This window comes from Larus michahellis, chromosome 2, assembly GCF_964199755.1.
Source record: "Larus michahellis chromosome 2, bLarMic1.1, whole genome shotgun sequence".
NCBI classification, from domain to species: domain Eukaryota; kingdom Metazoa; phylum Chordata; class Aves; order Charadriiformes; family Laridae; genus Larus; species Larus michahellis.
Window position 1 is genome coordinate 153731480 of NC_133897.1, and position 27724 is coordinate 153759203.

General features: G+C 39.0%; 1 protein-coding gene across 1 annotated transcript in view; it reads right to left on the reverse strand.

The window, feature by feature from the left end:
- The window catches only part of EIF3H (eukaryotic translation initiation factor 3 subunit H), an 89791-nt gene that overhangs the window by 2075 nt on the left and 59992 nt on the right, over window positions 1-27724 (reverse strand). The window contains exons 3-7 of the mRNA XM_074577711.1: window positions 14642-14809; window positions 13039-13138; window positions 11490-11639; window positions 2923-3043; window positions 345-477 (exon numbers count right to left, since the gene is read on the reverse strand). Coding sequence (XP_074433812.1) covers window positions 345-477; window positions 2923-3043; window positions 11490-11639; window positions 13039-13138; window positions 14642-14809 — 672 coding nt within the window. The remainder of the gene's footprint in view (window positions 1-344; window positions 478-2922; window positions 3044-11489; window positions 11640-13038; window positions 13139-14641; window positions 14810-27724) is intronic.

A 27724-nucleotide genomic window follows, 5' to 3' on the forward strand; every position in this document is an offset into this window, starting at 1 on the left:
GTAACATGCCTCTGTTACTTACCTAGATGGTTTAAAATTCTTTTACGTGTGGAAGCTTACTTTCTACCAGAGGCAAGGACTGCCTACTAACAATAAGGCTGTTTTTCTTAGCTACTTTTTTTATTTATTATTAAAATACTTCAGACACCAGGGCTGTAGATCACAGGCTGAAACCATCACCTTCGACTAAATGAAGGACAGTTTTTGGAATACTACCAATGCCAAGACATCACACCATAATGGTAACGAAAAATTAAGACGCTTTCTAAGGTAACAGCTTCACTTTTTCCCAGCCTAACATTCATATATGAAAAGCTGAGTGGAAGAGGCTGCTAGAATGTTACCTGCAATAAGGAGTGACTCCATTCTTGGAGGTGGCTGTGGTGGCTTAAAAAGTTTATTGATGTCCTCCTCAGGAAGAGGGGCTTCTCCTCGGCTTTGACGCTGTATGTTTTCTTGCTGACGTCTCTGCTGGTACTGAAAATAAAGCAACAGAAACCGAATGCACCAGGACTTCCAAAGCAGTGAAAAGCTCTTCGCTTTAGATGCTCTTTACCCAACCAGCAAATATGGTTTTAAAAATTATACTTATTTAATGTAATTCAGATTATTTCAAATCACGCATAGTTTATTTCAATTCATTGGTAATAAGCATTTCCCCCACAAGTTGGCACCTTAAATAAGCGAGGCACTGGAAAATTATGTGGTACTGACACGGTGGGGTTAATTTTAAAAGTTTTTTCGTAAATACTGTGTCTGATGGAAAGAATACAGAATGGTAGATAAAGGCCTCCATTTCACCACACGAAAAAGGAAAATAAGGTCAGAATATGTGGGTATGAGACGCCTTTACCTCAAATAGTTATACAAACCAGAAATAATCAGTTTTAAGCAAGTTAAAGGTCAAAACAATATTAATGTGAAAGGAGAAAAGAACTTGATTAAATAAGGTATTTTAAGACAAAAAATATTAACCCTAAACTGAGAACTAAGTGGTGGCTGAAACAAAGCATAATGGTGCTTTTTTCCATTCCAGTTATTTAGATATTCTGCCATTTTGACGCCCTTTCTTTGTGGGTTACCAGAGGATATACTAGATTAAGGCAGGCCATTTCTTCATCTATTAGATAAATATTTGTTCTTGCGGAAGTACATACACTGAAAAACACGTACGTGAGATTTCGTACTGTATGTCACAGCCAGGAATTAGCTGTAAGGTTTGTCTATCGAAGCCCTCATATTCGACACAAGAAAAATCTTTGAAATAAACAGGCCAAAGAGTACGGGGTGTTTTCCCTCACTTACTTAAATGTATCTGTGCATAAGAGTCTGAAAACAGTTCATACTTGGTGGCATACTCAAATGAAGTAATTTTTTTTTCCAGTAGTAGTGACAAATACATGTTTTTGGACAATGTTAAAAATAAAATCTTAAATGCCCATATTTGTATGTGAATTGCATGTAGTTTCTTCTTTCTTTGCGTTACCCCATTCACTTCTCAGCAGTCTGCCTATTATTCTCTATTGAAACGGCTTGCTCTTAATCACAATTGCTCCATTTTAAAAATGAAGTTAAGACCACTAACTATGCCGCAATGAGCCACTACTAAAGCAGCTATAGTTAGTAAAGAAATGAAGTGAGACACCATGGAACCTACTCTGCTCTGGTTTTCAAAATAAATAGATCCCCTTGTTATTAACAAGAGCCTTTGAAGTGGATGCCATCTTTCTATTCAAATTAGGCAGCAAAGGAAAATAAATTTTCTGAAGATAACATGCGTGAAGCTTCTATGGCCTCAGGAATCACAAAGCCAGGAGAGACCACCGATCATGTGCTGCTTCCCTACGGTGTTCCCTGTTCAAGCTACACTTAAGTGAAAAAAGCTGATTTTTGACTTTAAAATAGTCAGTGATGAAGCATTTCACATGAACCACAGGTGCTCTTTTTAATAATTAGCTACTTTGTGTAGCAACACCTGTAATATTTTATCTTTAAAGTGGCCTGGCCCATTTTCAGGTGGCCGATACTGAATCTTGTCATATCTCTGTCTGCTGGATTAAAGAGTTCAAATTTATTTTTCATACAGGTACTTCTTGAGTAAGCAAGTCACTCGTTAACTTAATTTATCACGAGAAGTTAATTGCGTTCACCAAGATCTGCTTTGCCGGCTTTTAAATCATTCTCATAGTGCTTTTTTCCATTTTACCAGCATTCTTCTACAATGAGACACAGTACTGCTTTATCAAACGCAGCAACAGCAAATAAAGTAATACCGCCTCCAAATCTCACAACGGTTGAGGCTGGAAGGGACCTCTGAAGGCCACCTTGTCCAACCCCTCTGCTCAAGCAGGGCCACCTAGAGCCAGTCTCCATACTCACTATTCTCTAATCAGGCTATTTTGGATTTGAAAGAGGCCCTTTGGCATCAGGAATTAAAAGTCAGCACCACACGATCAGTATTACTATCTACTGATACAAAACATGACTAAAACGTCATTTCTGATCAGAGAACAATCTGCTGTCTTTTAAATATGGACTACATTTCTTTATTTCCAGACATATGACTACACGTATTAAAACACGGTTTGTTTTGGAACAATTCACTTTAGTTTCAGCTCTTTCATTTCATTTATTAAACCTCTAATCCCTGTGTCCACAGCGTATTTATCAATGATTTTGGTTTATCATAAATCCCTATCAACAATGCAAAATAGCAAAGAAAGATCAATCTACACGTCAGCAGAAGTGAATTCATTTGATAATTCCCCACTGCCTAGTATGTTTTATAAAGCTACTTAATGGATATGTTTGTGTAAGAATTTTATCTTGCTTAAATCCAAATTCATCTCTCTCAGATAACATCATGCAAACCTTATTGTGCGGAAAAGAAATACTCTCATTCAGGTTTTGCATGTTACCAACCTGGTGTTTCTGCTGCTGCTGTTTGCTCACGTTCCTCAGGTAGGTATTGTATTTGACAATGTCTTGGCTCATCTCATCCACTCTGTCCATCAGCAGCTGCAGACTCTTCCCTAGGTGATTACTGAAATACAAAAAACATTCATGAAAGAGTCAATTTATTAAAAAAAAAAACAAAAAAAACACAAACAAAAAAAAAAAAAACCCAACATTTAAAATTTAAAATTCATTCCAAGTCACTTGACCAGCATTTCTGCACTAATGGCACAGTTTGCAAATTTTTAAGTTCCTGGTTATTTTTGTTCATATATTTATTTGATGATACTTTACATGGCATCTCCTCCTCTAGCATCTTTGCGACCTTGCGAATACCCTATTGAAGTGTTTTGGTCTTTGCAGGGAACCTCATAGTTATGAAAAAACAATGCCTTGCGTGATTTTACTGATATTACAGATGCAGGTCAAACAGAGTCTGATACTTTTGTGATATGCAACTCCGAACAATGTTCCAGGAGATGTGTTCAAAGTTTCAAGTTTCCGCTAGCGTTTTCACAAATATTTAACTATCCCTCTGTGGGGACAGTTAAATATTCTTCAGAACTCCATCTCACTAACTGGTCTATCAAACCACGCCTGGAAGTTCAGCAGACATCACTTGATCTTAGCTGTTGAGAGGGAGTGCGGCGTCCAGTCCAGCCAGCTCCACATTCCATACCATAGGCAACATGGAAGCAGCTCGGCTGGGTGCGTCCAGTTCCAGTTATGCGATCTACTGCCTTGGCCAGACAAATGCAGTCTGTTAAACAACTTTTATTGTAACCATTTTTAGCAATGGATTCAGTATTTTGCAGGAATGTTCAACTCAAGGTATAGCTTCCAAGTTAAAGTTTTGGAAGTTTTCAGGTTGGTGCCCATGGAGACAGTATTCATCCTTAACGGTGTTTACAGGGTAGTGCAGTAAAAGAAGGATACTTACTGCTCGCTATTGAGCCCTTTGATCAGAAGCTAGTTTGTTGGCTCAGATCTAAGCTTTACCCAGTCCTACTTGGCTGAAGACCAGCGACCCAAAAAGCTAAACTCCATCCTTCTCCTCAACTGAAACCCACTACTATTCGTGAGAGTTTCTTTCAAATAAAAATCGTATCCTTCAGTTACTGCTTCTCCACATCATCTGAGATTCCTTCTTCCTTTTACGATGCATTCCCACCGTCCTACAGCTTATAGACTGGGGAAACTCTAACTGGAACAGGCGGGTATAAAGTGAAAAGGGAACCACATACATAATACTATGCACATGCCTTTTTAAGAGTAAATTATGTCCCAAATCCATAGAACTCATAGCTGGTGACACAAGCTGGTTACGTACTGAGGCACTAGAGGATACCTGCTGAGAACGTAGCTAAAAACACCCTTACCTCCGAGTACTAGGACAACTATTTTACCAGCTAAGCTGCCTGCTCACTGAACAAAAGGCTGTATCAGTAACTTCAGACAACAATTTATTTACAAGCCAGAGTTTTAAATCTCAGCTGCGTACAGGGGCAGATGGTGAGGAGGACTTCAGCTACACAGCAGCAAGAAAGGCGCCACTATAATAATTATTTTTAAACTTCGTGGGGTTTTTTTAGTTGAACATTTCAAGCACATGATATTTAGAACTGTGGAATATTGCCATGGCTAGGGGTGTGCATATTTTCAGTTTTTGATAGAGTTTATATTATACAGAGTTAGTGTTAGAACTGGATATTATCAGAAATGCCTGTGTAGGTACACACTAATAGCCTTGTAGGGTATGTGGACATCAGGAATACATAATTATTTTACAGATAGTGTCCGTATGAAATATAGCTGGTTACAAAGAATGATTTTATGTGAATCTCTTTGGGACCAGCTTAGTACAGCAGAATACAGAAACAGAGAGTTATTGTTAGAAGTTGCGGTAATATAGTGTTTGCTCTCATTGCCAGGGAAACAAAGAGCTAAAAACAGATAACTTAAACAGATGTGAACTGAGACATGAAGTGATAAGTATGCTGTGAATACGGGACCAGTTTTTTCACCAGTTCTCATGTGGCTGATAACCTTTTTTGCTCCATCTCTTAAAAAAATAGAAAGACCAATAGGAAGCAATTTTTAAAAATGTATATATACAAAGTCTAAGCAAGTTTTATTCAGCTGAAGTTTATTCTGGTGAGATTTAGGAAGTTAAATCGCATTGCTCCAGTCCATAAGACTCATCACACACTTACTTATCCCAAAGGCTCTTTTAGGTACCTCCTTACCTTGCACGCTCCCCTACAGCAGATCTCAAAGATCATGCTGCTAGCTACCTAAATGCTCCCTACACATCAACCCAACTAAGAAATTAAAAAAAATAAAAATAAGGGTGAGGCATAAATGCTGCTCATATCCCCCTCAAGGCTCACTTTCTTACAAGGCTCTGTGCTAGTGAAATGCAGACAACGTGGAGCTCAGCACTTGCATTTGTTGTTGTTCTGAGGACAACGGTAATAACGAAACTGCATTTTCAATAGATGCACTTCAGTCAGCTGATTCAGCGAATGAGTCAAATCGAGTTTACATGCAGATTAGCGAGTGGTGTAGACCAACAGGAACAGATCCATAAAGAAAAACAGCTGGTGCTGAGAAACCAGTGTCCATGCTACTACGTGTGTTTCACGTGGGTTTCTTATCACTAGGTCTGACACGGTCCAGTGATCTGAAAGCCCATTAGTGGTTGAAGTGCAGTAGGTATCCCCCTGAAGTCGATTTTCAGTTTAGTTTCATCTGAAACAAGTCAGGTCTGAGATCACCCAGTGGCGATGATCTGAGCACACGCTTGAATTGAACTAAAAGACATAGCTTGACCTCGAGATAGCACCAGGAGACCACCGCACTTCAGGTATCAGTGAATCTTCGTGGGAGAAAAATACCAGCTGCAGAATTGCTATCATACTAAGCATCAGCACATCCACGCATGGGGACTCTGTTCTTTTTTTGGTAGAAATACAGATAATAAAAGGGGAAAAAAACAGAATGGAGCTTCTCCTGCAGTTAGGACAGTCCAAAAATATCTCTCATGTGGATTCTTATTCATCGAATGAAAAAATAAACTAATGTGAGAGCACTCCTTCACCAGAACTGTTATTAGGATCACTAATATTAAAATCAGGATCACCTGTAAAACTTCTACAAATTTATCATTTGCGACTTATCTATGTAGCTTAGATGACATAATCAAAAATGCCAAAAAAGGACAAACGCATAAAACTCTCAAAGGGAAACAAAGTCTGTTTAGAAAACAAACAGACCAGAAGGTATAGCCTGCAAAGCAACTTCTCGTGCTGTGTGGTTTTGCTGTAACAGCCTTATACTCGATGGGGTATAATCCTGCACCCAAAAGGGCAGATAGGAAATCAAGTCCTTGACACACGGATTACTTCCGATTCCTTGTTTAACCATTATCAAATATAAAGGTCAAATAATTCTGAGGGTGAGAAGTAGAAACCTGTGAACAGAGTAGCCTAATCTGCAGATGACAGTCACGGTCCTTTCTGTCTTGCTCTTGCCGCTGGCGAGCCTTGCATTTGGCAGTGTTAGAGTCCAGCACACACAGAAGGAGAAACCAACAACTATATGTTAACTAAACTCATGGATCACTCACTACACAAGGGCATCCTGTTAGGATACGGATATGGCTAAGAGACCTGAATCCAAGCCTCCCTCTTCCTGCGGGAACGCTCGTACCACCAGAGCCTCCCTGTGCAGATGTATTTTCAGGAGAGCAAAGGTGCAGTTTGCTGTTGCCAGCAAAGTCAGTTTAAGAGGTTCCAGCATCAGCATCTTCCTGCCTCTCCCTCCCCCTCTGCCCAAGGATTACAGCACTCTCAGCTGTATGGATTCAGCTGTTTGCGTGGGCACACTTCAAACCCTTTCAGTGAAATAGTCTACTGTAAATGCAAAACCACCCTCTGTTGGGGTTTCTTTTTTTTTTTTTTTTTTTTAGGGAAGCTGAGGGAAAGGCTGGAAGGGAAGAGCGGGAGCCTGACTTTTTCCACCAGACTATTCCACAAAGCTATTTGTACTGCCATATTCTGAAACAGATGAGGGAATAAAAATCTTCGAGGGTGGGAGGGGTGTAGAGATGAAATGGGGGCAGTGGGGAGGAATGATGCAAGCAGCTGGGGCTGGAACCTCAAACTGGCTCCGCTTCTGTGGGATTCATAATGGGGAACTACACATGAAGCCCACATTTACTTCAGCATCTTTAATCAGGAAAGGACCCCAGACACACACTCGCTAAAGGTCTGAAATACCCAAAATGCAGCCTCGAGTCAGACTCCAAAGCTTCAAGGAGAGGCAGCAATTCCTATCGTTCTCGGCTTCCCGTGTCCTGCTCACTAGTTTTAACTCTCTCCACACCCAGCTTGTGGGCCTCAGCTTGCCCTTTTGGAGACGCCCACCTACCTGCGCTGGCCCAGGAGGGAGCAGAGGTGCCCAGCCTCTGAGATCTGAATCCCTGTGATGTACCCAGGCACCGAATTTTTTGAGTAAACAATTCTGAAGCTGGAGGTGTCCAAAACAGATGGTTCCCTAAGCTTGCCTACCATCACTGTAAACGGATCCCCTCGCTTACTCCATTTCATTTTGCTTGCACCCTGGCTAAGGAAGATGAGAAAAGGGAGCAGCAAGAGCAAGCGTAAGAAAACGCTGTATCTGTCGCCTCATTTTTCCACTTCCCATCATCCCTACTGAGGTCCCTCTCAGTCACGGTTTTTTGGGAAAGGTGCCACCCTGCGCAGCGTTTCTCCTGGTGGGAGCAGCTTTGGGTGGATTAGAGAGATACTGCTGGGCATAGCACATCTTTTTGATTAAATATTTCTAAGGAACGTTCCCACCACTTAGCAGAACTTGTTTACATCTCAGCATTTCAGCCCGGGTTCAACCTGTGCTCTTTTTAAGAGGATTTTGTTTGAATGAGATATGTTAAGTCAGGAGTCCTGAGCTCCATTCCCTTTTCTACTCCGACTTTGATGTGTGCCTTTGGGCAACGCATTTACCCTCTCTGTGTCAGCTTCCCCCATCTGCAAATTAGAGATTTTCATAATTATCTTAATAAACCATTAAGCACATTGAGATTTCTGAATAAGCAGTACAATGTATGAAGGTTAATACTGTTTTCAAAAGCCAAAGTAACCCTCCTTATGTCACTTTTGCAAAAATACTGCATCTGATGTTTGAAAAATATATCTGCCAAGTAGATGTTACTGCAGTAAATGTTCAGCACATGTTTGCTTCTACTGACGCACACTATTAGAAAAATTGCTTGAGACAAATTGAGATATTATAGAACAACCCTATTATGAAGCTAGACCACAAAAAAGCTTTTTTTAATTTAAACTAGATCATCAATAGAATAGGGAAGAGATGGATGAGAATGGGAAAGTTGGTTGTAATTATTTCTCTGAAGATCTGGAACATTATCTGACAGGATTTTAATTCTTGAGTCTCTATCAAAAGACTGGCAGTACTCCAAGGTCTTCAAGACATTTTGGTCCTTAAGGGTAGCAGGAGGATAACAGTCTGAGTAAAAGGCCTTTACTTGCTATTACTTGCTAGCCTCGTGCTATTCTGCCTTCAACTTCTTTCCCTAGAATATGCCAGTCAATTCAGATTTCACAGGAGAAACACAAATTTATGCCCCAAAAAGTAAACTACTTCATACAATTATCACAAATGTACTTCAAAAGGAGAAAGATATTAAGGTGCAGACAAAGTACCTCAAATAGGTACAGCTTCAAACTCAGACAAGGTGGGTGGCTGAACATGTGAGAATCTTGATGAAACAAACTCTCCAGAGGAGAAGAACTATGGGTAAATAATTTCATTGCCAAGACCATTACTTCAGAAGATTAAAAAAGGTTCAGGGATGCTCCCAAAGGACCCAAATAAAATCCAAAAAGCCAAACCAGCACCACCCCTTCCCCCCCCCCCAAAAAAAAAAGTAGCCTTAAAGTTACTGCCAACTAATTCTACGACAGCAAATTAAGTGAGGGGGACATGCACCAAAATTAAAAGTTTGGTATCTGAAATGCTTTAGCCACAACTATTCAAAGACAAAAATAAGGAAATGCAAAGTGAAAATAAAATTCCAGAATAGTGGGGGTTTGAACTCCTCTACTTCAGGCAATATATTCTTTGACAAAGAAATCTTCGTAGCTGCATTCAAGTAAAAACTAGTTAAATATTTCAGCAGGCAGTTTAAGTCACCCTACCTTGAATAAATGAACATTGAATGTTTTAATTTGCTAGCTGAGTTATACCAATGTAAGATATCACTGAACATAACCTACCTGGTAACTAAAAGCAGCTATCAAATATTAAAAGAAGAGATATACAGAAACCCCCAGAATAAACCCAATTGGGGTAATTTCCAAAACTTTACTCTCTTCAAACCAAACTAAGCACCTTAAGTGCCTCAAATAAACCAGGTGAGCCAGAAGAATGCTGCCAGGAAAGTCAGGTCAAGAGACATAATTCAGAAACACCTCTGAAAACTGATGAATCTGTTGAATTAATTCCCCATTAGTGGGAAATTTTAGACTTCAATAAGCTCAAGGAATTGCTGCCAGTTTATAGGATAGTAACTGTGTAAGTTCAAAGAAACACACTTAATTGAAAAGGCACTTTTAACCACGTTTATCAAAAATCCAGTTCCATCTGTGTCATCATCAAGAACAGCACTGCTCCAAGAAAACACCCATTGAAAAGAACCCTTGATTCTCTAAGAAAAAAGTTCTCCCTTTTTTCCTGTTGTGAAGGATTCCTGAGCACAAATGATGGAGTTTTCTTTTTCTTTTGGGTTCATGTTTTTCTTCTTTGGTCTCATCTCAATTACTGATGCAAAGACCAACACAAAAGCCTGTCTTGTACCAAGCTATTAACACCATCATTGCAGAAAGGAAATTAATTTGTACAGTTCTTATCTTTTATCTTGAGTAGGAGCAATGGTACAGAACAGTTACTTCGTAAGATGTAAAGCTGACAAAAAACTTCAACTGCGGTTTGTGATTTGTTCAAATTAATTTTCACTTCCAGAATTGTATCGCATGACCAGCAGCAGCCCGTGCTAGGATCCAGGCTGCTGGGTAATCCCAAACCTTTTTACAGGAGCAAACCCATAGAAACAATCAAAGGCAACACTGGCAGTTCCCCTGAAAACCTGCTGTATGCCCATGCATGGTCCTCTTTCACAGCACCATGGGAGAGCTCATGAGGAATCACCGTCATCTCCTACATCCGGTGCCCACCCTCTTCTCAGATGGTAAAAGCTTTGTGATCTTTGACTAAGGAAAGAGCCTGACAGAAAGCCTGCAAAGTCAATCAGACTGAACATCTCAGCTAAAATTCTTCATTTCGTTAATTCCAAGGTGCAAAGTCATAACTTTACTGGACAAAATTATTGACTAAGTATCTCTTGCAACACTTGCAAATTCCCTGGCAGGGTTCAACCCTTACCTGTTCTCTCTTGACCATTTTCTCTAAAAGTGATGAGATCCCTCAATGCATCCACATAAGCTCAAGAAAAGAAAATTGAGTGGAAAATTCCTGCTAACTCAGGCAACATGTGGACAACCAGCAATATATATGGATCCATTAACAACAGCCTTACATGATGGGGGGGTGGAGAAAAGAGGCCACTAGTATTCAGTTAACTTGGTTGTCAGAGTCAGACAGGATCAGAAGCTTTGTCAGACAATACCTTAAGGTAAAAAGAAAGTGTTACACCCGAAAAACCCATTAATAAATACGTCCCAGCTTCTAAAAGCAACAAGATACTGCATCATTTTGTGCATCTGGTTATTTTGGTCAACCCAATAATAATCCAATTAACTGTACTGTGTTGTGTAAGATTTAAGCACCACCAAATTTCTGATCTTACTGCTGGAGGTCATGCGTACTTTGTTATCATAAATGTATTTTCAGGGCAAAATGCTACAAGAACAAAAAGTTATTCTTAGATAAAGTTATGGGACGATCATTCTAGAAACTCTTAAACAATTTCTGACATCATGAATGCTGGCTGTCATGGCAATCAATCTGAGCATTTTTGCCAGTTTCTCCGACAGAGGCTTTATTATTGTATTTTATTTTCAAATGCATTCTGCTAGCAAAGTAGAACAAACGTGATTTACTTGTTATCAAAATAATTTATAGAATTACTTAAAAAATATTTCACAAAACCAATTTTTATTTCCAGCTCTATTTGCCTGGATTTTCTGAATGCCAGTATTTTCTTGACGAAATCCACACTACTGAAAAGACTATACAGTTCAAGCAGAACAGGTATATGCGGATTACAGACTGAATTTAGTCTTGAATCTAATGCTATAGTTTTACCATGCAGTTTTTCCTTCAGCAAAAGAACATGAAGGGTAAAGTCTTAACCCCATCAAAAGTCAAGGCAAAGCTTCCATGGACTGTAATGAGACTGGGATTTCACCCAAGGTGCTAAACTGTGGTTTGGGAAAGCGAATAAAAATACATCCATTATTGTAACAAGTACTTACCTGCTAGCCAGACTGAGCAATTCATGTCTATCGGCTACTGCGGATTTCTTTTCCAGTTCCCACAACATCACATTGATCAGGTATGAATTCTTAATTACAATGGGCACTTCTTCAAACATATTTTCATAAGCAATATTTGCTTTTTTCAAGCTGTGAAAAAAGTTTTTAAAAAATTAATTAATATAAACAGTAACTCGCTTGGGTTTTTTGTTGAATTGCTGCTCCCACAACAATTGGCGTTTTTGTAAAAACTCTTGATTTTTGTAGTTCCACAATCAAACAAGAGTTAAGTTTTGGTAAGAGAGCATTTGCATGGCAAAACCTCACGTTTACAAAGACTAGGAAAAGCTGCTCTAGGAAAAACTCTCAGAAGTCAAGCAGCCGCTTTGCTTGCTAATACATTACTTACATGAAAAAGCCTCCAGCAAAAGACTGTACTGGCAGGATTAACTCTGCCCCTTCCAAAATATTTTACTAATTTCCCTGCAATCAGGTTTCTTAAATAGAAGCGAACAGTTAGTTAGCACATGACACTGAAATACTCTTCAAATCAGAACTACTACAATGAAAAACAATTTCCCCAATAGCTGAATAATTAAAATTTTTACTGACCAAAACTCAGATTGACAAAATAGTGTGTGTTTTGGAATAATTAAATTCCATGGTGGATATTAAAATATAAATTTCCAATGCATTTTTTTTTTACAATATACATATAAAAACTATTGTTATTGCTTTATTATAAAAGTATACAGTTAATACCTTTCATAAAATCTGGAAATATAGGCATGACCTGTAAGTTTCTAAGGAAACATACCCTTAACTTCTCTGTATGCATATTGAATTTTGGAAGAAAAACTTTTGGGTTTTGCCTTTTGCCTTCCGCCTCCCCCCCCCTTTTTTTTTGACTAAGCACAGATTCATTTGTTTATCACAGAAATGTTATGTTTAGACACCGAGCAATGAAATGATTCCATTTTTCCTCAACGTAGAAAGTTTAACAAGTGCTTCTGCTTTTGCCGTTGAACACCAAGCTGTTTGAGGAAAAAGATGACAGCTAAGGCCTACAACTATTACAAGCGGCTAATCTTTTGAAACAGAGTAATTATCCTGCTTTACTCCACAAGATTGTGTGGAATAAATACAGAAGAACAGCTATTCCAGAATACCTGTTCAATTTTCCTTCTGGAAAAAAAAAAAAGAGCTTAAAGACAGATCAGCTATTTCCCCTTCTCCATTTCGTTTTTTATATTTTTGACTCTGTTCCCAGATACAGCTATCCTCACCGTGGTCCTCACAGCCAGCCCGCTGACCATCCCCAAAATCAGTTCAAGTTCCATCACTTCAGCCCGTATTTAGATGCCCAAAGACAGACTTTCATGCCTCCTCAGCCCAGTGCACGTCTATCGCTACCCATATATATCCAGTCTCCCCAGCACACGCTATTACATGAGATTTTAAAACACAGTCCTTCATCACCCCAGGTACCCTTCTGCCTCCCAAATAATCCTGCAAAACCTATGAGAAAAATTCTTTTTAAGTTACTTACGCTTCTGGAGAGAAGTCTTTTTCTTTGCAAACTTCCATCAGTTTGGGAGTCAGCCTATACGCCTTTAGTGACAAAGAGCCTTGGGCAGTTTTAATGGGATCTATAATTAAAAATGGAGGAAGCATATTATTAGTAACTCCAGATTGCCTTTTTTTTTTAATATCTGAATGACATAAACAGGAGGAAAATAACTAAGTAGTTTTATTAAAAAAATTAAGATAACCAACACAGAAAAGACACTATAGCGGAAGGAAACCTATTTTACTGAAATGTAAAATACATCCAACTATATACGGTGAAGCTAATTAATAAAATTAGCTTGGAGAACATGGTGGGGACCTAGACCCATTCTACTAGCAACGTTATTTCCCCATTTAAGGTCTAATTCACATTTTTATTTTCTTTCATATGAACTATCCACAGAACTCATGTACGAGCTGCCTCATTTAAATAAAGATTTTTCCCTCCAGTCATTATGCAGTAAATTAAAATATTCATTAAACTACATTTTATACAAAAAGCCTGTAATTTTAGAGTAGCAATAAGCTAATTCAGATCAAGTTGCCCTGCTGCTTCGTGCACAACAATGTAACTGGTATATAAAAAGATTAGTTTTGCCTTGACATACTCTACTGAATTTAGGGGGAAATTTTCTAAACAAACTGTTACATTCCTCGGACAAAGAAGCTTAACACTTGCAGCATGATAACGGCTGAAGCATGCCAACAGGAGAATAAAAGCTGTGTTAACATTCATGTTGTCTGAAACTTAACACAGTAAAACTTTTAGCAATCGGTGATAAAATGAAAACCAAAATAGACTGAAACAAGTGGAAAATTCATCAAGGTCTGATGATGCAATGTTTCCAGCCAATATAAGTATACTTTAACAACTTGTTCTTTACTGTAATCCAATTGTTAACATACTGAAACAATTTTGGGGCAGCTCATAAGATTGATCGTATTCATTAGTATTTTTTCTGACAGATACTCAGGACGTTACATTTACTTCTCAGCTGGAAACTATATGCAAGTCTGCCAGATATGGCAAACTGTGAGTGTTTGGGGAGGGGGAGGCTATAAAGCTGTTAAATTGCCTACGGTTCTGATACAGCACAGAACATCTGGTCTGGAGAGCTTGAGGAAACACCATTAAATAGGCAGAAAAGAAAAAAATCTTTGTGCTAAGAAACAGTCCAGGTTTTGTATGCTTCTGTCAGAGGTATAAAAAAAAACCTTGGCAATTCGTGCGATGATTGGTCAGTCACGTACAGAGCCAGACACGCCAGCAAGCGGGGTTTGTTAGACATCTGGTCGGGTTCCACCAGCCCCTTCCACGAGGGAGGGGAGATGAAGGAATAAAAATGAAGCAGCTACTCCAGCATTCCAAAACGTACACATCAGGGCTCTGATAGCAAGAAAAATAAACAGAAAGAAGGAAACCCTGTCTAGACTTAGCTGCTGCTGAGGCTGCCGTAGACACAGGGTTGGTATTTACTCGAAAAGGCCTGCCAGGCTACTCTTACAGGCAAAAGACAGAATACAAAAATAGTAGTAATAATATTAAGAGGGGAAAAGAATAATAAAGGAAACCTCATACTAACCGTAAATGAGAACTACAGACTCCTCAATTGCATGCTGGTAACTGAACTGGGAGTCCAGGAGGGCACGAGTGACAAAAGAGCCATAGTATGTGGACTGGTACCAGCCAACGTGAAGATGATCAATGTTTACGTGGCGCAGGCTTCGCATCATTTCCATCTGGTATTGAACTAGATCAAATAAAAAGTATGTTTAAAAAGTAAACTTACACGATCTGTACTATTTCGAGAGAGAGCTTGATACTAAATGAGTAAATTGTATTTTATTTTATTTTCATTTTTTGCAACTGCGTAGAAGTTTGCTTACTCACTGCTGGACCGTCTTCATTAAAACCCAGAGCTTCCTCAGAGAACTGACTTCTTTCAGTTAATTGCTAAAGTGATCAACAAACTGTTACACGCCATTTACAGTGTGTATTACCTTGCTCATTCATAAAAAAAAAATAATCTGATACTGGGTTCCATTAAGCAGCAACATTTTACCATTTAGTAACAAAGAAATATTGTGATTTAAGTTGTAATACTGTCCGGGATTAGATAACTTTTGGAATCCAAAGGAGAATTATTTAATGAGTATCTGAAGCAGAAGATTAACTATTTATGTCTTTCTTACAACATAAAACTACATTTTCAGTATCAGAGTTTGGGGGCCCAGCTATAGCTGTCAGACAGTTTTGATTGCATTTATCCTCAATTTTCCCAGATTTTTTCTTCTTTTTAGATGTCTGTCTTACGCGGTAAGTCACCTTAGAGAGCAGAGAACATTTTTTGCCAGGCTTTTTACACCAACAGCTGTAATGTTTCACTGTACCAACGCATAAATTCTGTTTCTACTAAATGCTTCATTCAAACAGATGGCCTTGACGGAACAGAATTCTATTCCGGAATGTTTAACATAATCCCATCGAGCAGATCAACACACCTTACCACTTATCAGACCTTTTAAACAGACAGACACACTGTGCCTGCTGACTAAATTTAAGGGAACAGATTTCAGTGTGATTATCAGATGAACCAACGCTCGCAGCCAACTGATAGCAAATCAAATGTAACAATACCACATGATCCTTCAGGGTTTTTTTGCAGCTGAAAAGTACAGAAAGTTAAAAAATAACCCCCTCCTATGCAGTCATTTTTGTTAATTTTTTTCAAGGCTTCTCCTTGCGCAGATGAAAATATGATATTCATTACAAAAGAAAGCAACATAAATTAATTAGAGGACAGAATGTGCTACGTTTTCAGACCCCACTTCATATCCTTTCAAGAGAAAAAAAAAAATAATCCAACCATTTTCCTTAAAGACACGAGGAGACATTTTTCAAGATCGGACAAATATTTTTCCAACTTATCACGCTTACAGCACAAACTACATTCTGCAGTCTGCTGGCCCTTTTCATTAAATTGCCATATCTTTACTGACTGTATTTTTAAAGTAATATCATAACACTTCTATCAACCCTTGCAGACTTTTCCATCAGCATATGTTGGCGTTTGCGTTCTATTTCATAATATCTTAATAGAAATGACTTGCCATGTGTAGTTCATCCAGGACACCCTGATAATACGGACACCCCAAAGCTAATGCAGCAAAACCATCCAGGCCAGAGTCTGAAACCCCCCCAAGGCCGGCGCCGTTTGGCTGTCCCTAAACCAAGGCAAATCTGAAGATGCCACTGCACTCTTTGGGAGAGCCAGCCAGTAGAACTGGTCAAACAGCTATTTGAAAGTCAGTATGAACACCTTGCCCCCTGTCAGATCAAAAGAAATCTTAATCCCACTTTTATTGCACAACTTGTAGAAATAGTGGCCAGTTTCACGCGTACTCCTCACACAGCTGCCCCGACGCTTTAGCAGGTGGCATCTCAACGTTTCTCACAAAAGCAAAGCTAAGATCCAGGTTGTCAAAGAAGTTCAGTCCTTAAACTTACAAGGTTTTGCTGGCTTTTTTTTTTTTTTTGGGGGGGGGGGGGGGGGGAGATGTTAAGTTTCTAAATTTTACAATTAAACCATAAAGAACACAAGATCTCCCCCAGCACAAACTAAAAGACTCTTGCTGTGACCACAGTTTTGAATTGAAAAAGCGTATGATCCATTTATTAAATGTAGAATGAACTATTTTGGTAAAAGAAGCTTTTCAAAGACATATCTGTGTGGAAAGCAAGTAAGACTTGCTTTTGACATGACGTGCTACAACATGCTAAAACAGGAAATTATGGTTAGAGCCTTTCTAGCCAAATGAAGTCATGAAAAGGAAAAACGAGAAAGGGATTTTCAAAAGCAGATGAAAGAGATAAAAAAATTGAGAATGAAGTTAAATGTGGATTTTTAGATAGCTGAGCTAGACTGCTCCTTGCAGTGGCAATTCTCTTGTAATTGAGGGCACTGTCAAAGTAGAGGTGGACATGTAATGATGGGAAAAAGATACTTATATATAGTCCTATGAAATCGTACGGTTGACCCATTCAGATAATTTTCCCCTTAAGAGGTGTAACGTTAAAGAGAGAGAATACCCTGAGAAAACATCCAGACTTTTTACCAACTTGAATAAAAGCTTATCGTGCTCTTATAAGTGTTCATCTGAGAGGCAACTGGTAACCAAATTCCAGGACAACTTCTTTTCTTAAACACGGTATAACCAGCAATATGTAAGTGAACATAAGTGTAAGCGACACCATCTAGAAGAAAAAGGAAATCCAGATTTCAAGTCAGCAATTCCTCCTCTCATGACTGTTAGCAGTTAGATGATAATGAAGGCAATAGCGGAAAAATCTCAAAGAACCAATAAAGCATCAATAGCTAACATCTCTGCCTTGGGAAAACAACTGCAGAAATTAAAACATGATGCAGTCCCCACCAGGGAGAAATGGAAACTCTTTTAACCAAACATATATATTTTATAACATGTATTAGTAGCTAGATAGCTCCAACAAGCTGCCAACTTGCACAAATGGGTAACAGCCCCCAAGTTGCTTTTGTTGATACTGTCACCACTGTTTCTTTACATCTTTTGCCCAATCTACAGAACACCATCTTTTTACCTAGAAGTTTAGCCGGGACTAGGCAAGAGCTCTCTCTTTCTGCCCTGTCCTTGATCTGCTAGGACTCAGGATGGTCATGCACTACTTCTAATGTGGAGTTCAGTGTTAATGCCGCTAGAAAGTGTTACTATAATTTGTCTAAAGCAGAAAAAGTGCAAAATTATACAGGACGGATGTTTGGCTTGAATGTGACTGACTTGCGTGAATTTACACTACCAAAATCCCTTGAATGAAAATAGTAAACCCTATTACAGTACTTTGGTAGGTATTTTTTCCCCCGAATTCACATATATTTTAATAAACTTGTTGTAAAAGATTAAATACTAAAATAAAGTAAACACTTTTTGCTTTTCTAAAATGTACTGGCAACATTAGAAGCTTTATCTGGGCTTTAACATATAGGAGGTATATACCCTACCTTACCAATAGGAAAATAACATCCCTAAAATTATATAATAAATCAGAGACAAGGCCAAGAACTGAACACTAATGTGATGACCCGTTCAACACTGGGACAACTCAGCCACGTTCTCTAAATATCCTCGTTCAATAACTTCACTATTTGAAAACCTAATTTAAGAAACGGCCCAATCAACTGAGGCACTGAAAAAAAAGGTCCACATGATGATTTTAAAATGCAAACAAATCTAAGACACCAGAGTTTACAAACAACTGGCAAATTCACATCCCTCTTGAAATAACAGCTTATTTCTAAAACACTTCCAAAACAAGTGTTCTTGTCACAACCTGATACATGATGCAATTTTATTTATAGCTGTATTTTTTTTTTCTCTTCATAAACCATTTATTAAAATCCAGCTATGAGGAGGCCACATATTGATGTACACGTTGCCAAAATTTAGTCCTTAAATAGTTATCGTTACCATCAGATGAGACACATTTCAGCCCAGCTCCATTCAGACTGCTGCTAAATATTATGACACGCGAAGCCCTGATCAAAGGTGGCCTGGAGGCAATACATTTGATGGCACACCTCAGATGCTCAAGGCCTTTATTTCCAAAATGTATTTTAAATTGACACGCCTTTAGAAATATGGTTTTAAGGGAAGCAACCAACACGTCTCCAAAAAGCCAAGCCCCACCAAAAGGGAAGGCAGTAGACCATAGACCGATTTTACGTTGCTGCTCACCAGTTGGCTGCAGCCTACGCTGGACATGGGAAACACTACCAAAGGAGGTAACAACCAACTCTACGCTACGAACCACTAACATCTGCATAGCCTTCAGCCTGGATTTCACAATAGTGTGTTTGTCTTGTCTCACGTTTCACAAATTTGTCCTTAAACTATGAACTCAAATAGGAGAAGTTACACGTCTTCATGAGGGCAGGTCACCAATTCAAGAACAAGGTAGACCTGAACTGCTCCCTCACCCCCAACAGCCTCCTCAGAAAGACTCTCTGAACTATCTGAAAATGAATATTGTTTCCTCACAGAATCCTGGACATCCAGAAGACAGATGAACTAAAACTTAGGGTTGTCACCAACTAAAATTTACTCAAGATTGGGCATATTTTTCAAGGGACACTAAAGTCCATCAGAAGAAACACCATCCAGCCTCTGCGCTAACACTTCCCTGAATTTAACTGGCAACATGAACACGGCAAATTTCGGTTATTCTGGTCAAACTATACTGAAAAACAACTAAAATATTCCTTTAATAGCACCACTGCTAATGTGGATAGTATTTTTAAAGCAATAATTTGTCTCTTTTGAAGTGCTACCATGTGGTAGCATGCGTACTGAACAAGTGCTATACACTACATGGTACTTTTTAGCAGCACAAAAAATTTATTTTTTTCTATACATATTAAGCTTTGCCAAACCACATGTATGCTTCAGACAGTATCTTCAATGACTAAAACAAGTTAGCAGATGCTAGTTCAAGGAGCCAGCGTACGCATTTGAAAAGAAGGAAAAATTGATTTATTTAATTTAATTAAGCACAGAGAATTACGGAGACAACAGATTAATTCGTTTCCCTCCACACACACAATCTCAATTAATTGTCTAAAAAACTATGAATCACAATGACTGCGTCTATTGATAACAATTCCAATTGTGAAGATACAAATATAATTAGTACCACAACCAACTTATTCCGGTTAAAAAATACAAATTAAAAGGATGAGCAAAGAGAAACAAGAATTCACAGTTAATTCCGGCAAAGGCAATGTTTTAGCTAAAAAAGCCTTTACATACCGCTGAAATATATTTCTTAAGCTTAAGTGTGCAACACGTGCATGCAGATTTTTGCAGATTTTTATCTTTATTCAACCCCCCCCAACTCCTCCCAAGACAAATGCACAAGCCGAGTAACTCAACAATTCTCCTATTCAGGGAGAAAAAAAAACAAAAGTAAATATTGCCTTCCTCAATAATATTCATTTCCTCCTCTGAAATATCAAGTCAGGGTTACAAAACAGTACTCTATTTTATACACTTTTGCTATACGGGGCTGAAAGCACCTGATCTCCTCTAAACTTGGAAGCTAAGTAGAGCAGGGCCTGTGAGTAGCTGGATGGGAAAAAATCACCTGAAAATAGGCAAAAGTCCAAGAGTCATAGTCAATCATAAGACCACAAAAACAAAAGTGAGTCAAAAGACTTAATTCAATTCCATTTTAATTGCTAAATTCAAGGACGAAGAAAAAAAAAAATAAAGGCAGAACGTATTTGTCTGAAGTGGATTAAATTTTTCTTAAGGAATTCTTATATTTTAATGAGTTAGCAACTGTGGTGGAAAAACTGCACACCATCTGAAAAGCACTCTTTACAAATTTGCCTTTTCTTTATAGACTATGGCATAAATTGAAAGCAAATCTGTAGCAAACACCTCCATTTATGCCACCGATGCTACTGCTCTAGTAAGAGCAAGACCAACCACCTTCCATGAGTAGATGCTCATTACAGCAACTGAGGCTTTGCTAGTGGCTTAATGCTTTCCAAAGCGAAAAGTCCTTCATTTTATGAGAAAGAGGAGGGAAACTGAAGAAGAAAAACTCTGAAGTAACTATTCATTGCGTATGCTCAGTGAACTCTTTCATTTTTAACCTGATCACAATTCAATGTTAGTTTTAGTACAGCACTGTGTGATATTAATTGAGATCTACAGAAAAAGTATGGGAAAAGTATGGGACAAGGAGGTATCACAACCAGCAGGTGAACAGTGAAAAGTAACAGGAACAGAACAAAAATAAAACAACACGTTTGGAGTACTTCTATCTCGAGATACTTACCCAAGATATAAGCACGTATCTCCAGACTGTTTTTTATTACCAGTTTAGTCAGCAGTTGCCCGTGCATGGTCTCCACCAGAGCTGATGACCAGAGGCAGAGGTAAGTGTGCTGGAGTTTGGGACACCAGACCAGTGCAGGCAGTAACTGCCGATCACCACCTTCTTGCTTTACAAAGGTGGCTCCAAGACATGGGCCAGCACAAGGACATACTTCCTACCAAAGCAGGGCAAGGCAGCAAAGGGTAGCTCTGTCACTGGTGGGAATAGAGGAGGATGGGGACAAGTTTTCGGAGAAAAGGAGTAAAACAAGGGAATGGGGAGCATGGGGATGTGCGTGACGGGACAACGGGAAAGCAGCAAATGGAAGCACACCACTTCCTGCACATGTGCTGGCACTCGCCCAGTGTTTTCTGACAGCAAGCCTGGGGCTCTGGTCTAAGCACAGAACCACCGAATTAGGAGGCAATCAAACCAATCAGGCTATCATATCATTTTATTAACACACGAGCAAACATTCAGACGAGCCTTTGGACAAATTAAATAAATCTCACTGACCACATAATTCCCTACAGAACTCAAGATAATGGAAACCTGTAGCGTTTTTAAATAAACACAGAAGAACCTCATGAACAGTCTGAAGAAGATGGTCGGGACCGCCAAGATAACTTGCAAAATTGTCTTCTAAAGTATGCAACATTATTCCAAAGGATAAAAGCATTAAAATACTATCTTCCAGACACATTAAAACACTTGAGTCTTCTAAAAGCATTTTTTAATCCAGAAACCCATTTTAAACTAGCATCTCAAAATTAAAATTGAAATCAAGCAATATAATTTCACTATTTTGTTGATAATGGTCTTTAAGAAGCAACTGCCAGAAGAAAACACAAGATATTTTGAAGGTTTTCTGCCATATATCTGGAGTAGTTTTCTTGACCTTTATACAGAGAGCTCCATCTTCACAGTATCTTACAAACACTCACCACTTAATCCTCAATCTCCTCCTATTTGGCAGGTAAACATCATCCGTACCTAAACGTCCATTTGGCTTACTACACTACTATTTTTGCGTCGATTGAAGATGGATTTGATACAAGATTAAAATCTTTATCAGGAAAAAAAGTTTCAGTCATCCTACACTGTCATGATAGGAGTAAATTATACTACTAAAAATGCCATCTGGGCAACTTAATTCTTGCTTTCCTTGTAAAAGACCGAGAAGATGCTATCTCATTTCCTAATAAACATCAAACGCCTAATGAAAGCATCAAATGTTTTCTACTAGGAATGCAGTCCCATGAACTTCAGTACCTTGAAGCCTTTACTTACACATTTTTGATCCCGTATCAGTCTAGTTGCTAAAATGCAAAGTAGGATTAAAGGCATGAGAAGAAATCAGCATGGTCAAAACCCAACTGTATGTTAGCGTAACCTCGAATGTGACTAAGCACCTCCTTTAAAAAAAAAATGCATTTTAAAAAGTTTAGTAAGATTTCCTTAAGTTTCTTTATTGGCAGTCAATTTTTGCTTGTTTACTCTAGTGAGGATACATTAACAGGTAAAAGTTCTTTCTTTACAGAAGTATTATCAACATATCTACCTTAGTGCTACAAGTTACAAAGAAATTAAGCACACAATAACAGAAAAATGTCTGGTGAAAGATCTAATCCCTTTCCTACATAAATGTGAATCAGATTAATGTATTTTTAAGAAATTTTATATTACATAAGTGCTCAGAGAGCTTATTAAATTATCTGGAAAAAATCTGGAAACGTTTTAAAGATTAATTAATTACATGGTCATTTTCACTTTTTAAACTTAACACAGATTTTCATATTCAACAATTTGAAGGCAGAATGGGAACAGATACCAAAATGGAAACAACTTAGCTATCGCTGCACTTTGAAAATCAGTAACATCATATAGTACGCATCAGAAGAAAGTCAGTCTCATTTTGTTAATAACTTTTCCATAAGCAAAGAAAAACAATAATGACTTCACACAAGGGGTTTGGGGGCTTTTAAATCCCCCGCCTCCCCTTGAAGCGCAGAAAAAGATTCTTCTTTCGTGTAAAGCTTCAAAGTTTGAGTACCTTGTACCACTCTTAGTGTTTGGATTGCAAAAATTCAAAAGGCAGGGGGAAGAGGAGGGACATCTTCAACAGCTTGCTGAAAGCCAAAATGCCCATCTTCTCTCACCAGATTCAACGAGCAAGTGGTTTTCTGATGCTTTGGTATTAAATATCCACACGTCTGTTTCAAAGAACCTCTCAAACTGTTCTTAAATTTCAAGCTCACAAAATGTAGTCCGAACACTGAAGCCGACATGGCCCCCATAAAACAATTTTCATGAATTGCCCTTATAGTAAATCAGGATTCATTAAAAGAAAAATCGTTGCTACAGACTGTTTCTTCAGTTGAAAGTTACACCAGCTATTTGTTTTCTGTGACCTCCATCAGCCCATCATGAAGGGATAACACTGTTAAACACTTGGCAGGGAGAACGCGTCAAGAAAAGTTCTAATTTTTGGCAAAACAAAAGAACAACATGGTAGCTACACCCATAAACACGTCTTTTGAATCAGAATTACACAAGTATCTAGCTTTCAAATGTGTTAAGTGCACTTGGGAAAAAAAAGAAGAGCATGTCTTCAGCTTCAGCCTTACAGCTTCTTCCATCGGGGGCCGATTTGTGCAGGGCAAGATCTACCCATGCGCCAGGAAGGCTTGAAGCAGTTAACATCTACTGCTCCTTTAAGGAAGAAAGAAGGATCCCACACAACCCCCAAAATTCACATTAGTTTTACAAATTCTACCAGTTTTATCTAGCCCAGGTGCTGTAAAATGCAGTATTAACTTCTTTCTTTTCAGTAAGAATAGCACTTAAGTACCACCCTTCATTTAAAGCAATAACTAGGAGCTTTGTATAATCCCTAGATGAACACAAGGTCTCAAGGACGTTTCCATATACCTCTTACAACGCTCTTAAAACACCACCCGACAGCTCTCTGTAACACATCCCACTGAGCAGGTAGTCATTTAACTGTCCATGACACAAAGGAAAACTGAGACATCCCATCTGACCCACTTAGAGAGCAATGATTAAACACTACGAAAGCTCCAACCAAGGATAGCTTCATTTGGATCTCTGCTATACTACCGTCTACGTGCCCTCCTCCTCACTCTCAGCCAAGTCCTCACGCCATGAGCAGCATACCTTTAATTCACACGAGGTACGAGTAAGTCAGAATCCAGGCAAAGTCCTACCCAGTAGATAGATGAGAAAACACCTCTCTCTCCACTACGAGATCTGGCGTCAGCCATTTGCTTTGCCAAGCGTTGACTTTGAGATCAAATGAATCAAGTCCTCTTGCTTTCAATCCCTGCCACAATAAAAATCTTTACCCTTCTTCAGCTTGCAGACAGAAAGATCTGAGAGTGATGGGTTCCCTGCTGATTTAGTTCTCCAGCTACAGATCCAACCACTACACAGGAGACAGACATATCCAACATCACTTATTATCACTCTTTAAAAGAAAGGGGGGGAGGGAATCGACTTTTACTATCTCAGTGCTAACGCAAAAAATTGTTAACATGCAGGTTTCTGAAAGGCTAACTAAACAACCCCTCCACCTAAACATTTCTACAGATGAAGTGAAAGGCTTGTGTTGCACATGTGGAGGCTGTGGATCCATACTTAGCTAATGCCTAATGAGAGCCAGAACTGAGTATCTGAAATAACTTATTATTTTTTTTAATATATTAAAATATTCATAAGGGATGCACGTTACACTAGTATTTTATTGTAGCATGTTGGTTACCAAGAGCTGTTCTCAATTTTCTTAGGATAGTTTAGAGTTTGTGAAACAACATGAAGGAAACTGATTGTAGGTGGGTTCAAGCATAGAAGACCCTGATTAACATTTTCTAGGGAGCTTGAAGAAAAATATTCAATTTTGGAGGAAGAGCAGGACTAGTGGTTCAAACCTTGTGAAAGAATTTGTCCAAAAAACTCCAAAACTATTGCAACTGGATGACAAGACATTGTCATATCTCATGAAAACCTATGCCTTTTTATTAAGTCCTCCCTGCCAATGGCCACGGCACAATCATTTTGGAAGCTGCTGGCTGCACCAGGTTAAATCAAATTTTGAGAGAGGCATGTGAAAACCAGCCTCCTTCAATTCCCAAAGCCAAATAATATTATGTAAATGTCAATATGACGGGCAACAGCATTAGCAGGGTATGGGAGATGCAAAAAGTCATTTAGCGGCCATGGATGCTAGCAGGCAGCAAGAGCTTACAGTGATCAGATACATGACATTCTGACCAGAAAATCGTCATCCAGAACTGATGGCATCCAAACTTTCAACACAACTCACCCCATACAGTTAAGCACCGATGTCAGAAGAAAAACAATGTGATAAGAATTTTGGAGCTAATCAATTGAGGAAGTACGTTACGCTTCATTAGGTGAAACCTTGTTTTTATGCCAGTTCCAATGTAGAGATGTTCAAGAACATCACTACTACATCATTGTACTGTTTCCTTACATGACTGCTGCCACAACAGCTATCGATTAAGCAGCATGTGCAACGTTTAATTAGTGAAACGGTGTAAGGTACTTAACATTTTAAAAGCATACAGTTTCAGGCATAACAGTACAGGTTTCTAAATAATTCCAATATGATGGAGGTGCCAAGGAAAGCCAGCAGATAGAGCTTTGAAAGCCTCACTGGCTGCAACCACACCATTTTGACAGAAGAACCATGAAAGTAGTATTTTCCAGTCCCCACCTTTCTACCAGAATGTTCACTCCTTAATCTAAGGAAGAAAAATACAATTTAGCATGCCACGCTTGGGTGGGGGTGGGGTGGGAATGCCAGTCCTTGTTTTAACACACAAGAATCTACTGAAGTGTCTAAACAAGCTTTGTTTAGTCTTCAGAGGCTTTCCACATGGATGTTAAGAGAGTAAAACCTGGTACAATTAAATGACATTTCAACTGGCCAAGACAGAACCACCCCAACTGTGCTGATGCACCGACATTCTCCAAATCCCAAAACTACTTCTGTATCAGACTTCCAACCTTGTCTTGGACAACCTCCATAGTTAGCTACTACAGGTCCTGTTTTCTTCCCAAGGAAATCAGATTTCTCATCATCACTTACTGCTTTCTTGTTTTCACTTCTGTATGTATGTATATGTGCATATACGTACACATATACAGGGGCAGGAAAAGGAGGAGAGAGAGAGAATATACACAGCCCCCTCTGGATTAAATGTGCATTTAACCAAGAATCAAGGTGGACACCATGGTAAATGTTAATGCCTACGGCCAGACTTTCATATACGTGGAAAAAGGGCATTGCAAAGCAAGTTCAACAAGTAGTAATGGAAAGGCAACTTGTTAGCAACAAGACACAGAAGCCTGAGAACATGTGTTTGTTCGCAGTATTACAAGGTTCATCTCTACACCACCACCTCCAAAAATAATGATAAATAAATCCAGCCTATGATTTCACACCACTGCCCAGATAATAAATGGACAGTTAGGGAATTTAGACCAAGGTAACTCAGAAATCCCCATTCCATTGTGCATTAGAGCTGCAGTTAAGAGCTGTAACTCTGCACGGTATCTGCTGAATGGCGTTATCATTGCTATTACTCAGTAGACTTTCTAAAGCCCAGGCTAACGCTAGCAACGCCTGTTGTTAGTATAACTTCTTCAATGTGTCCTCAAAGAAACAATGAATTCGGGCCAGCTTCAAAAAGCCTTTTCCATAGCACAGCAAGAGGAACAATAAAAACAGGAGTGGTTAGATATTTGAGGTGAAAGACAGCCATGCCTTCTCCCAAGCAGCCTCTGGCATCTAACAACTTGAGATCATGCACTATGTTCAAATGCAAAAGATAGCAAATAATTCAAATAAAACTAAAACCCTCAACAGTTTAAGAATATTAAATTTAGAAAACAAAGCTTGTGGCTTTTACATCAAGCTACACAAGACAGAATTAGGGTGAATTTCTCCCCTTTCTAGGGCTTGTAACATCATATGGCAGGATTCTGCAAGCCAAAGCTAATATTTCAGCAACACAGCACTTGCAACTTTTATATCTAAGTGTGGCTTGTTCTTTTAAAGTAGCCAAGAACCAAACTCACACCCTGTTTAAACAGGCAGAAAAAGCGCTCTGTGCCAAGGAGGAAGTTGTAAACTTAAAGTAGGTTTTGTACATGGGAAACAAGTTGGGAAGCAGAGAGGCAGATCCACTGCAATCAGTTCTCTAACGAGCAAGAGCAAAAGCACAGTGTAATGTGCAGTACGCTGGAGCCAGAGGCAGGAGGCTGCGGTTCCACTGCTCGCTCAGCTGAAGGACCCCCTGATGGGGGCTGGACGAGTCAATTCTTTCCATTCCTGCTTCTTCTCTGCAGATTGTAAGCCCTTGGGACAGCATTCCCCCATTTACTCTCAATACAGCCCCAAAGCAAAAGAGCCCCGTTTGAGGAAAAGATGAATCATTGAATCACTTGGTGGTACCTATATTTCACTGACTGCCAAAATGCCTTCATAACTAAATTGTATTTGCAAACCTAAATTATAGCTGGAGAAAAAAAGTTCATCAAGATTAATAATACCCAAACAGACTTCAGATAAAAGACACAGTGACGATGAGACATGCAGGATCAGCAGCACGAAGTCCATTCGGAGGTCAGTCACTAGTGGTGTGCCCCAGGGGTCAATACTGCGTCCAATATTCTTCTGTCATCTTCATTAATGACCTGGATGGCT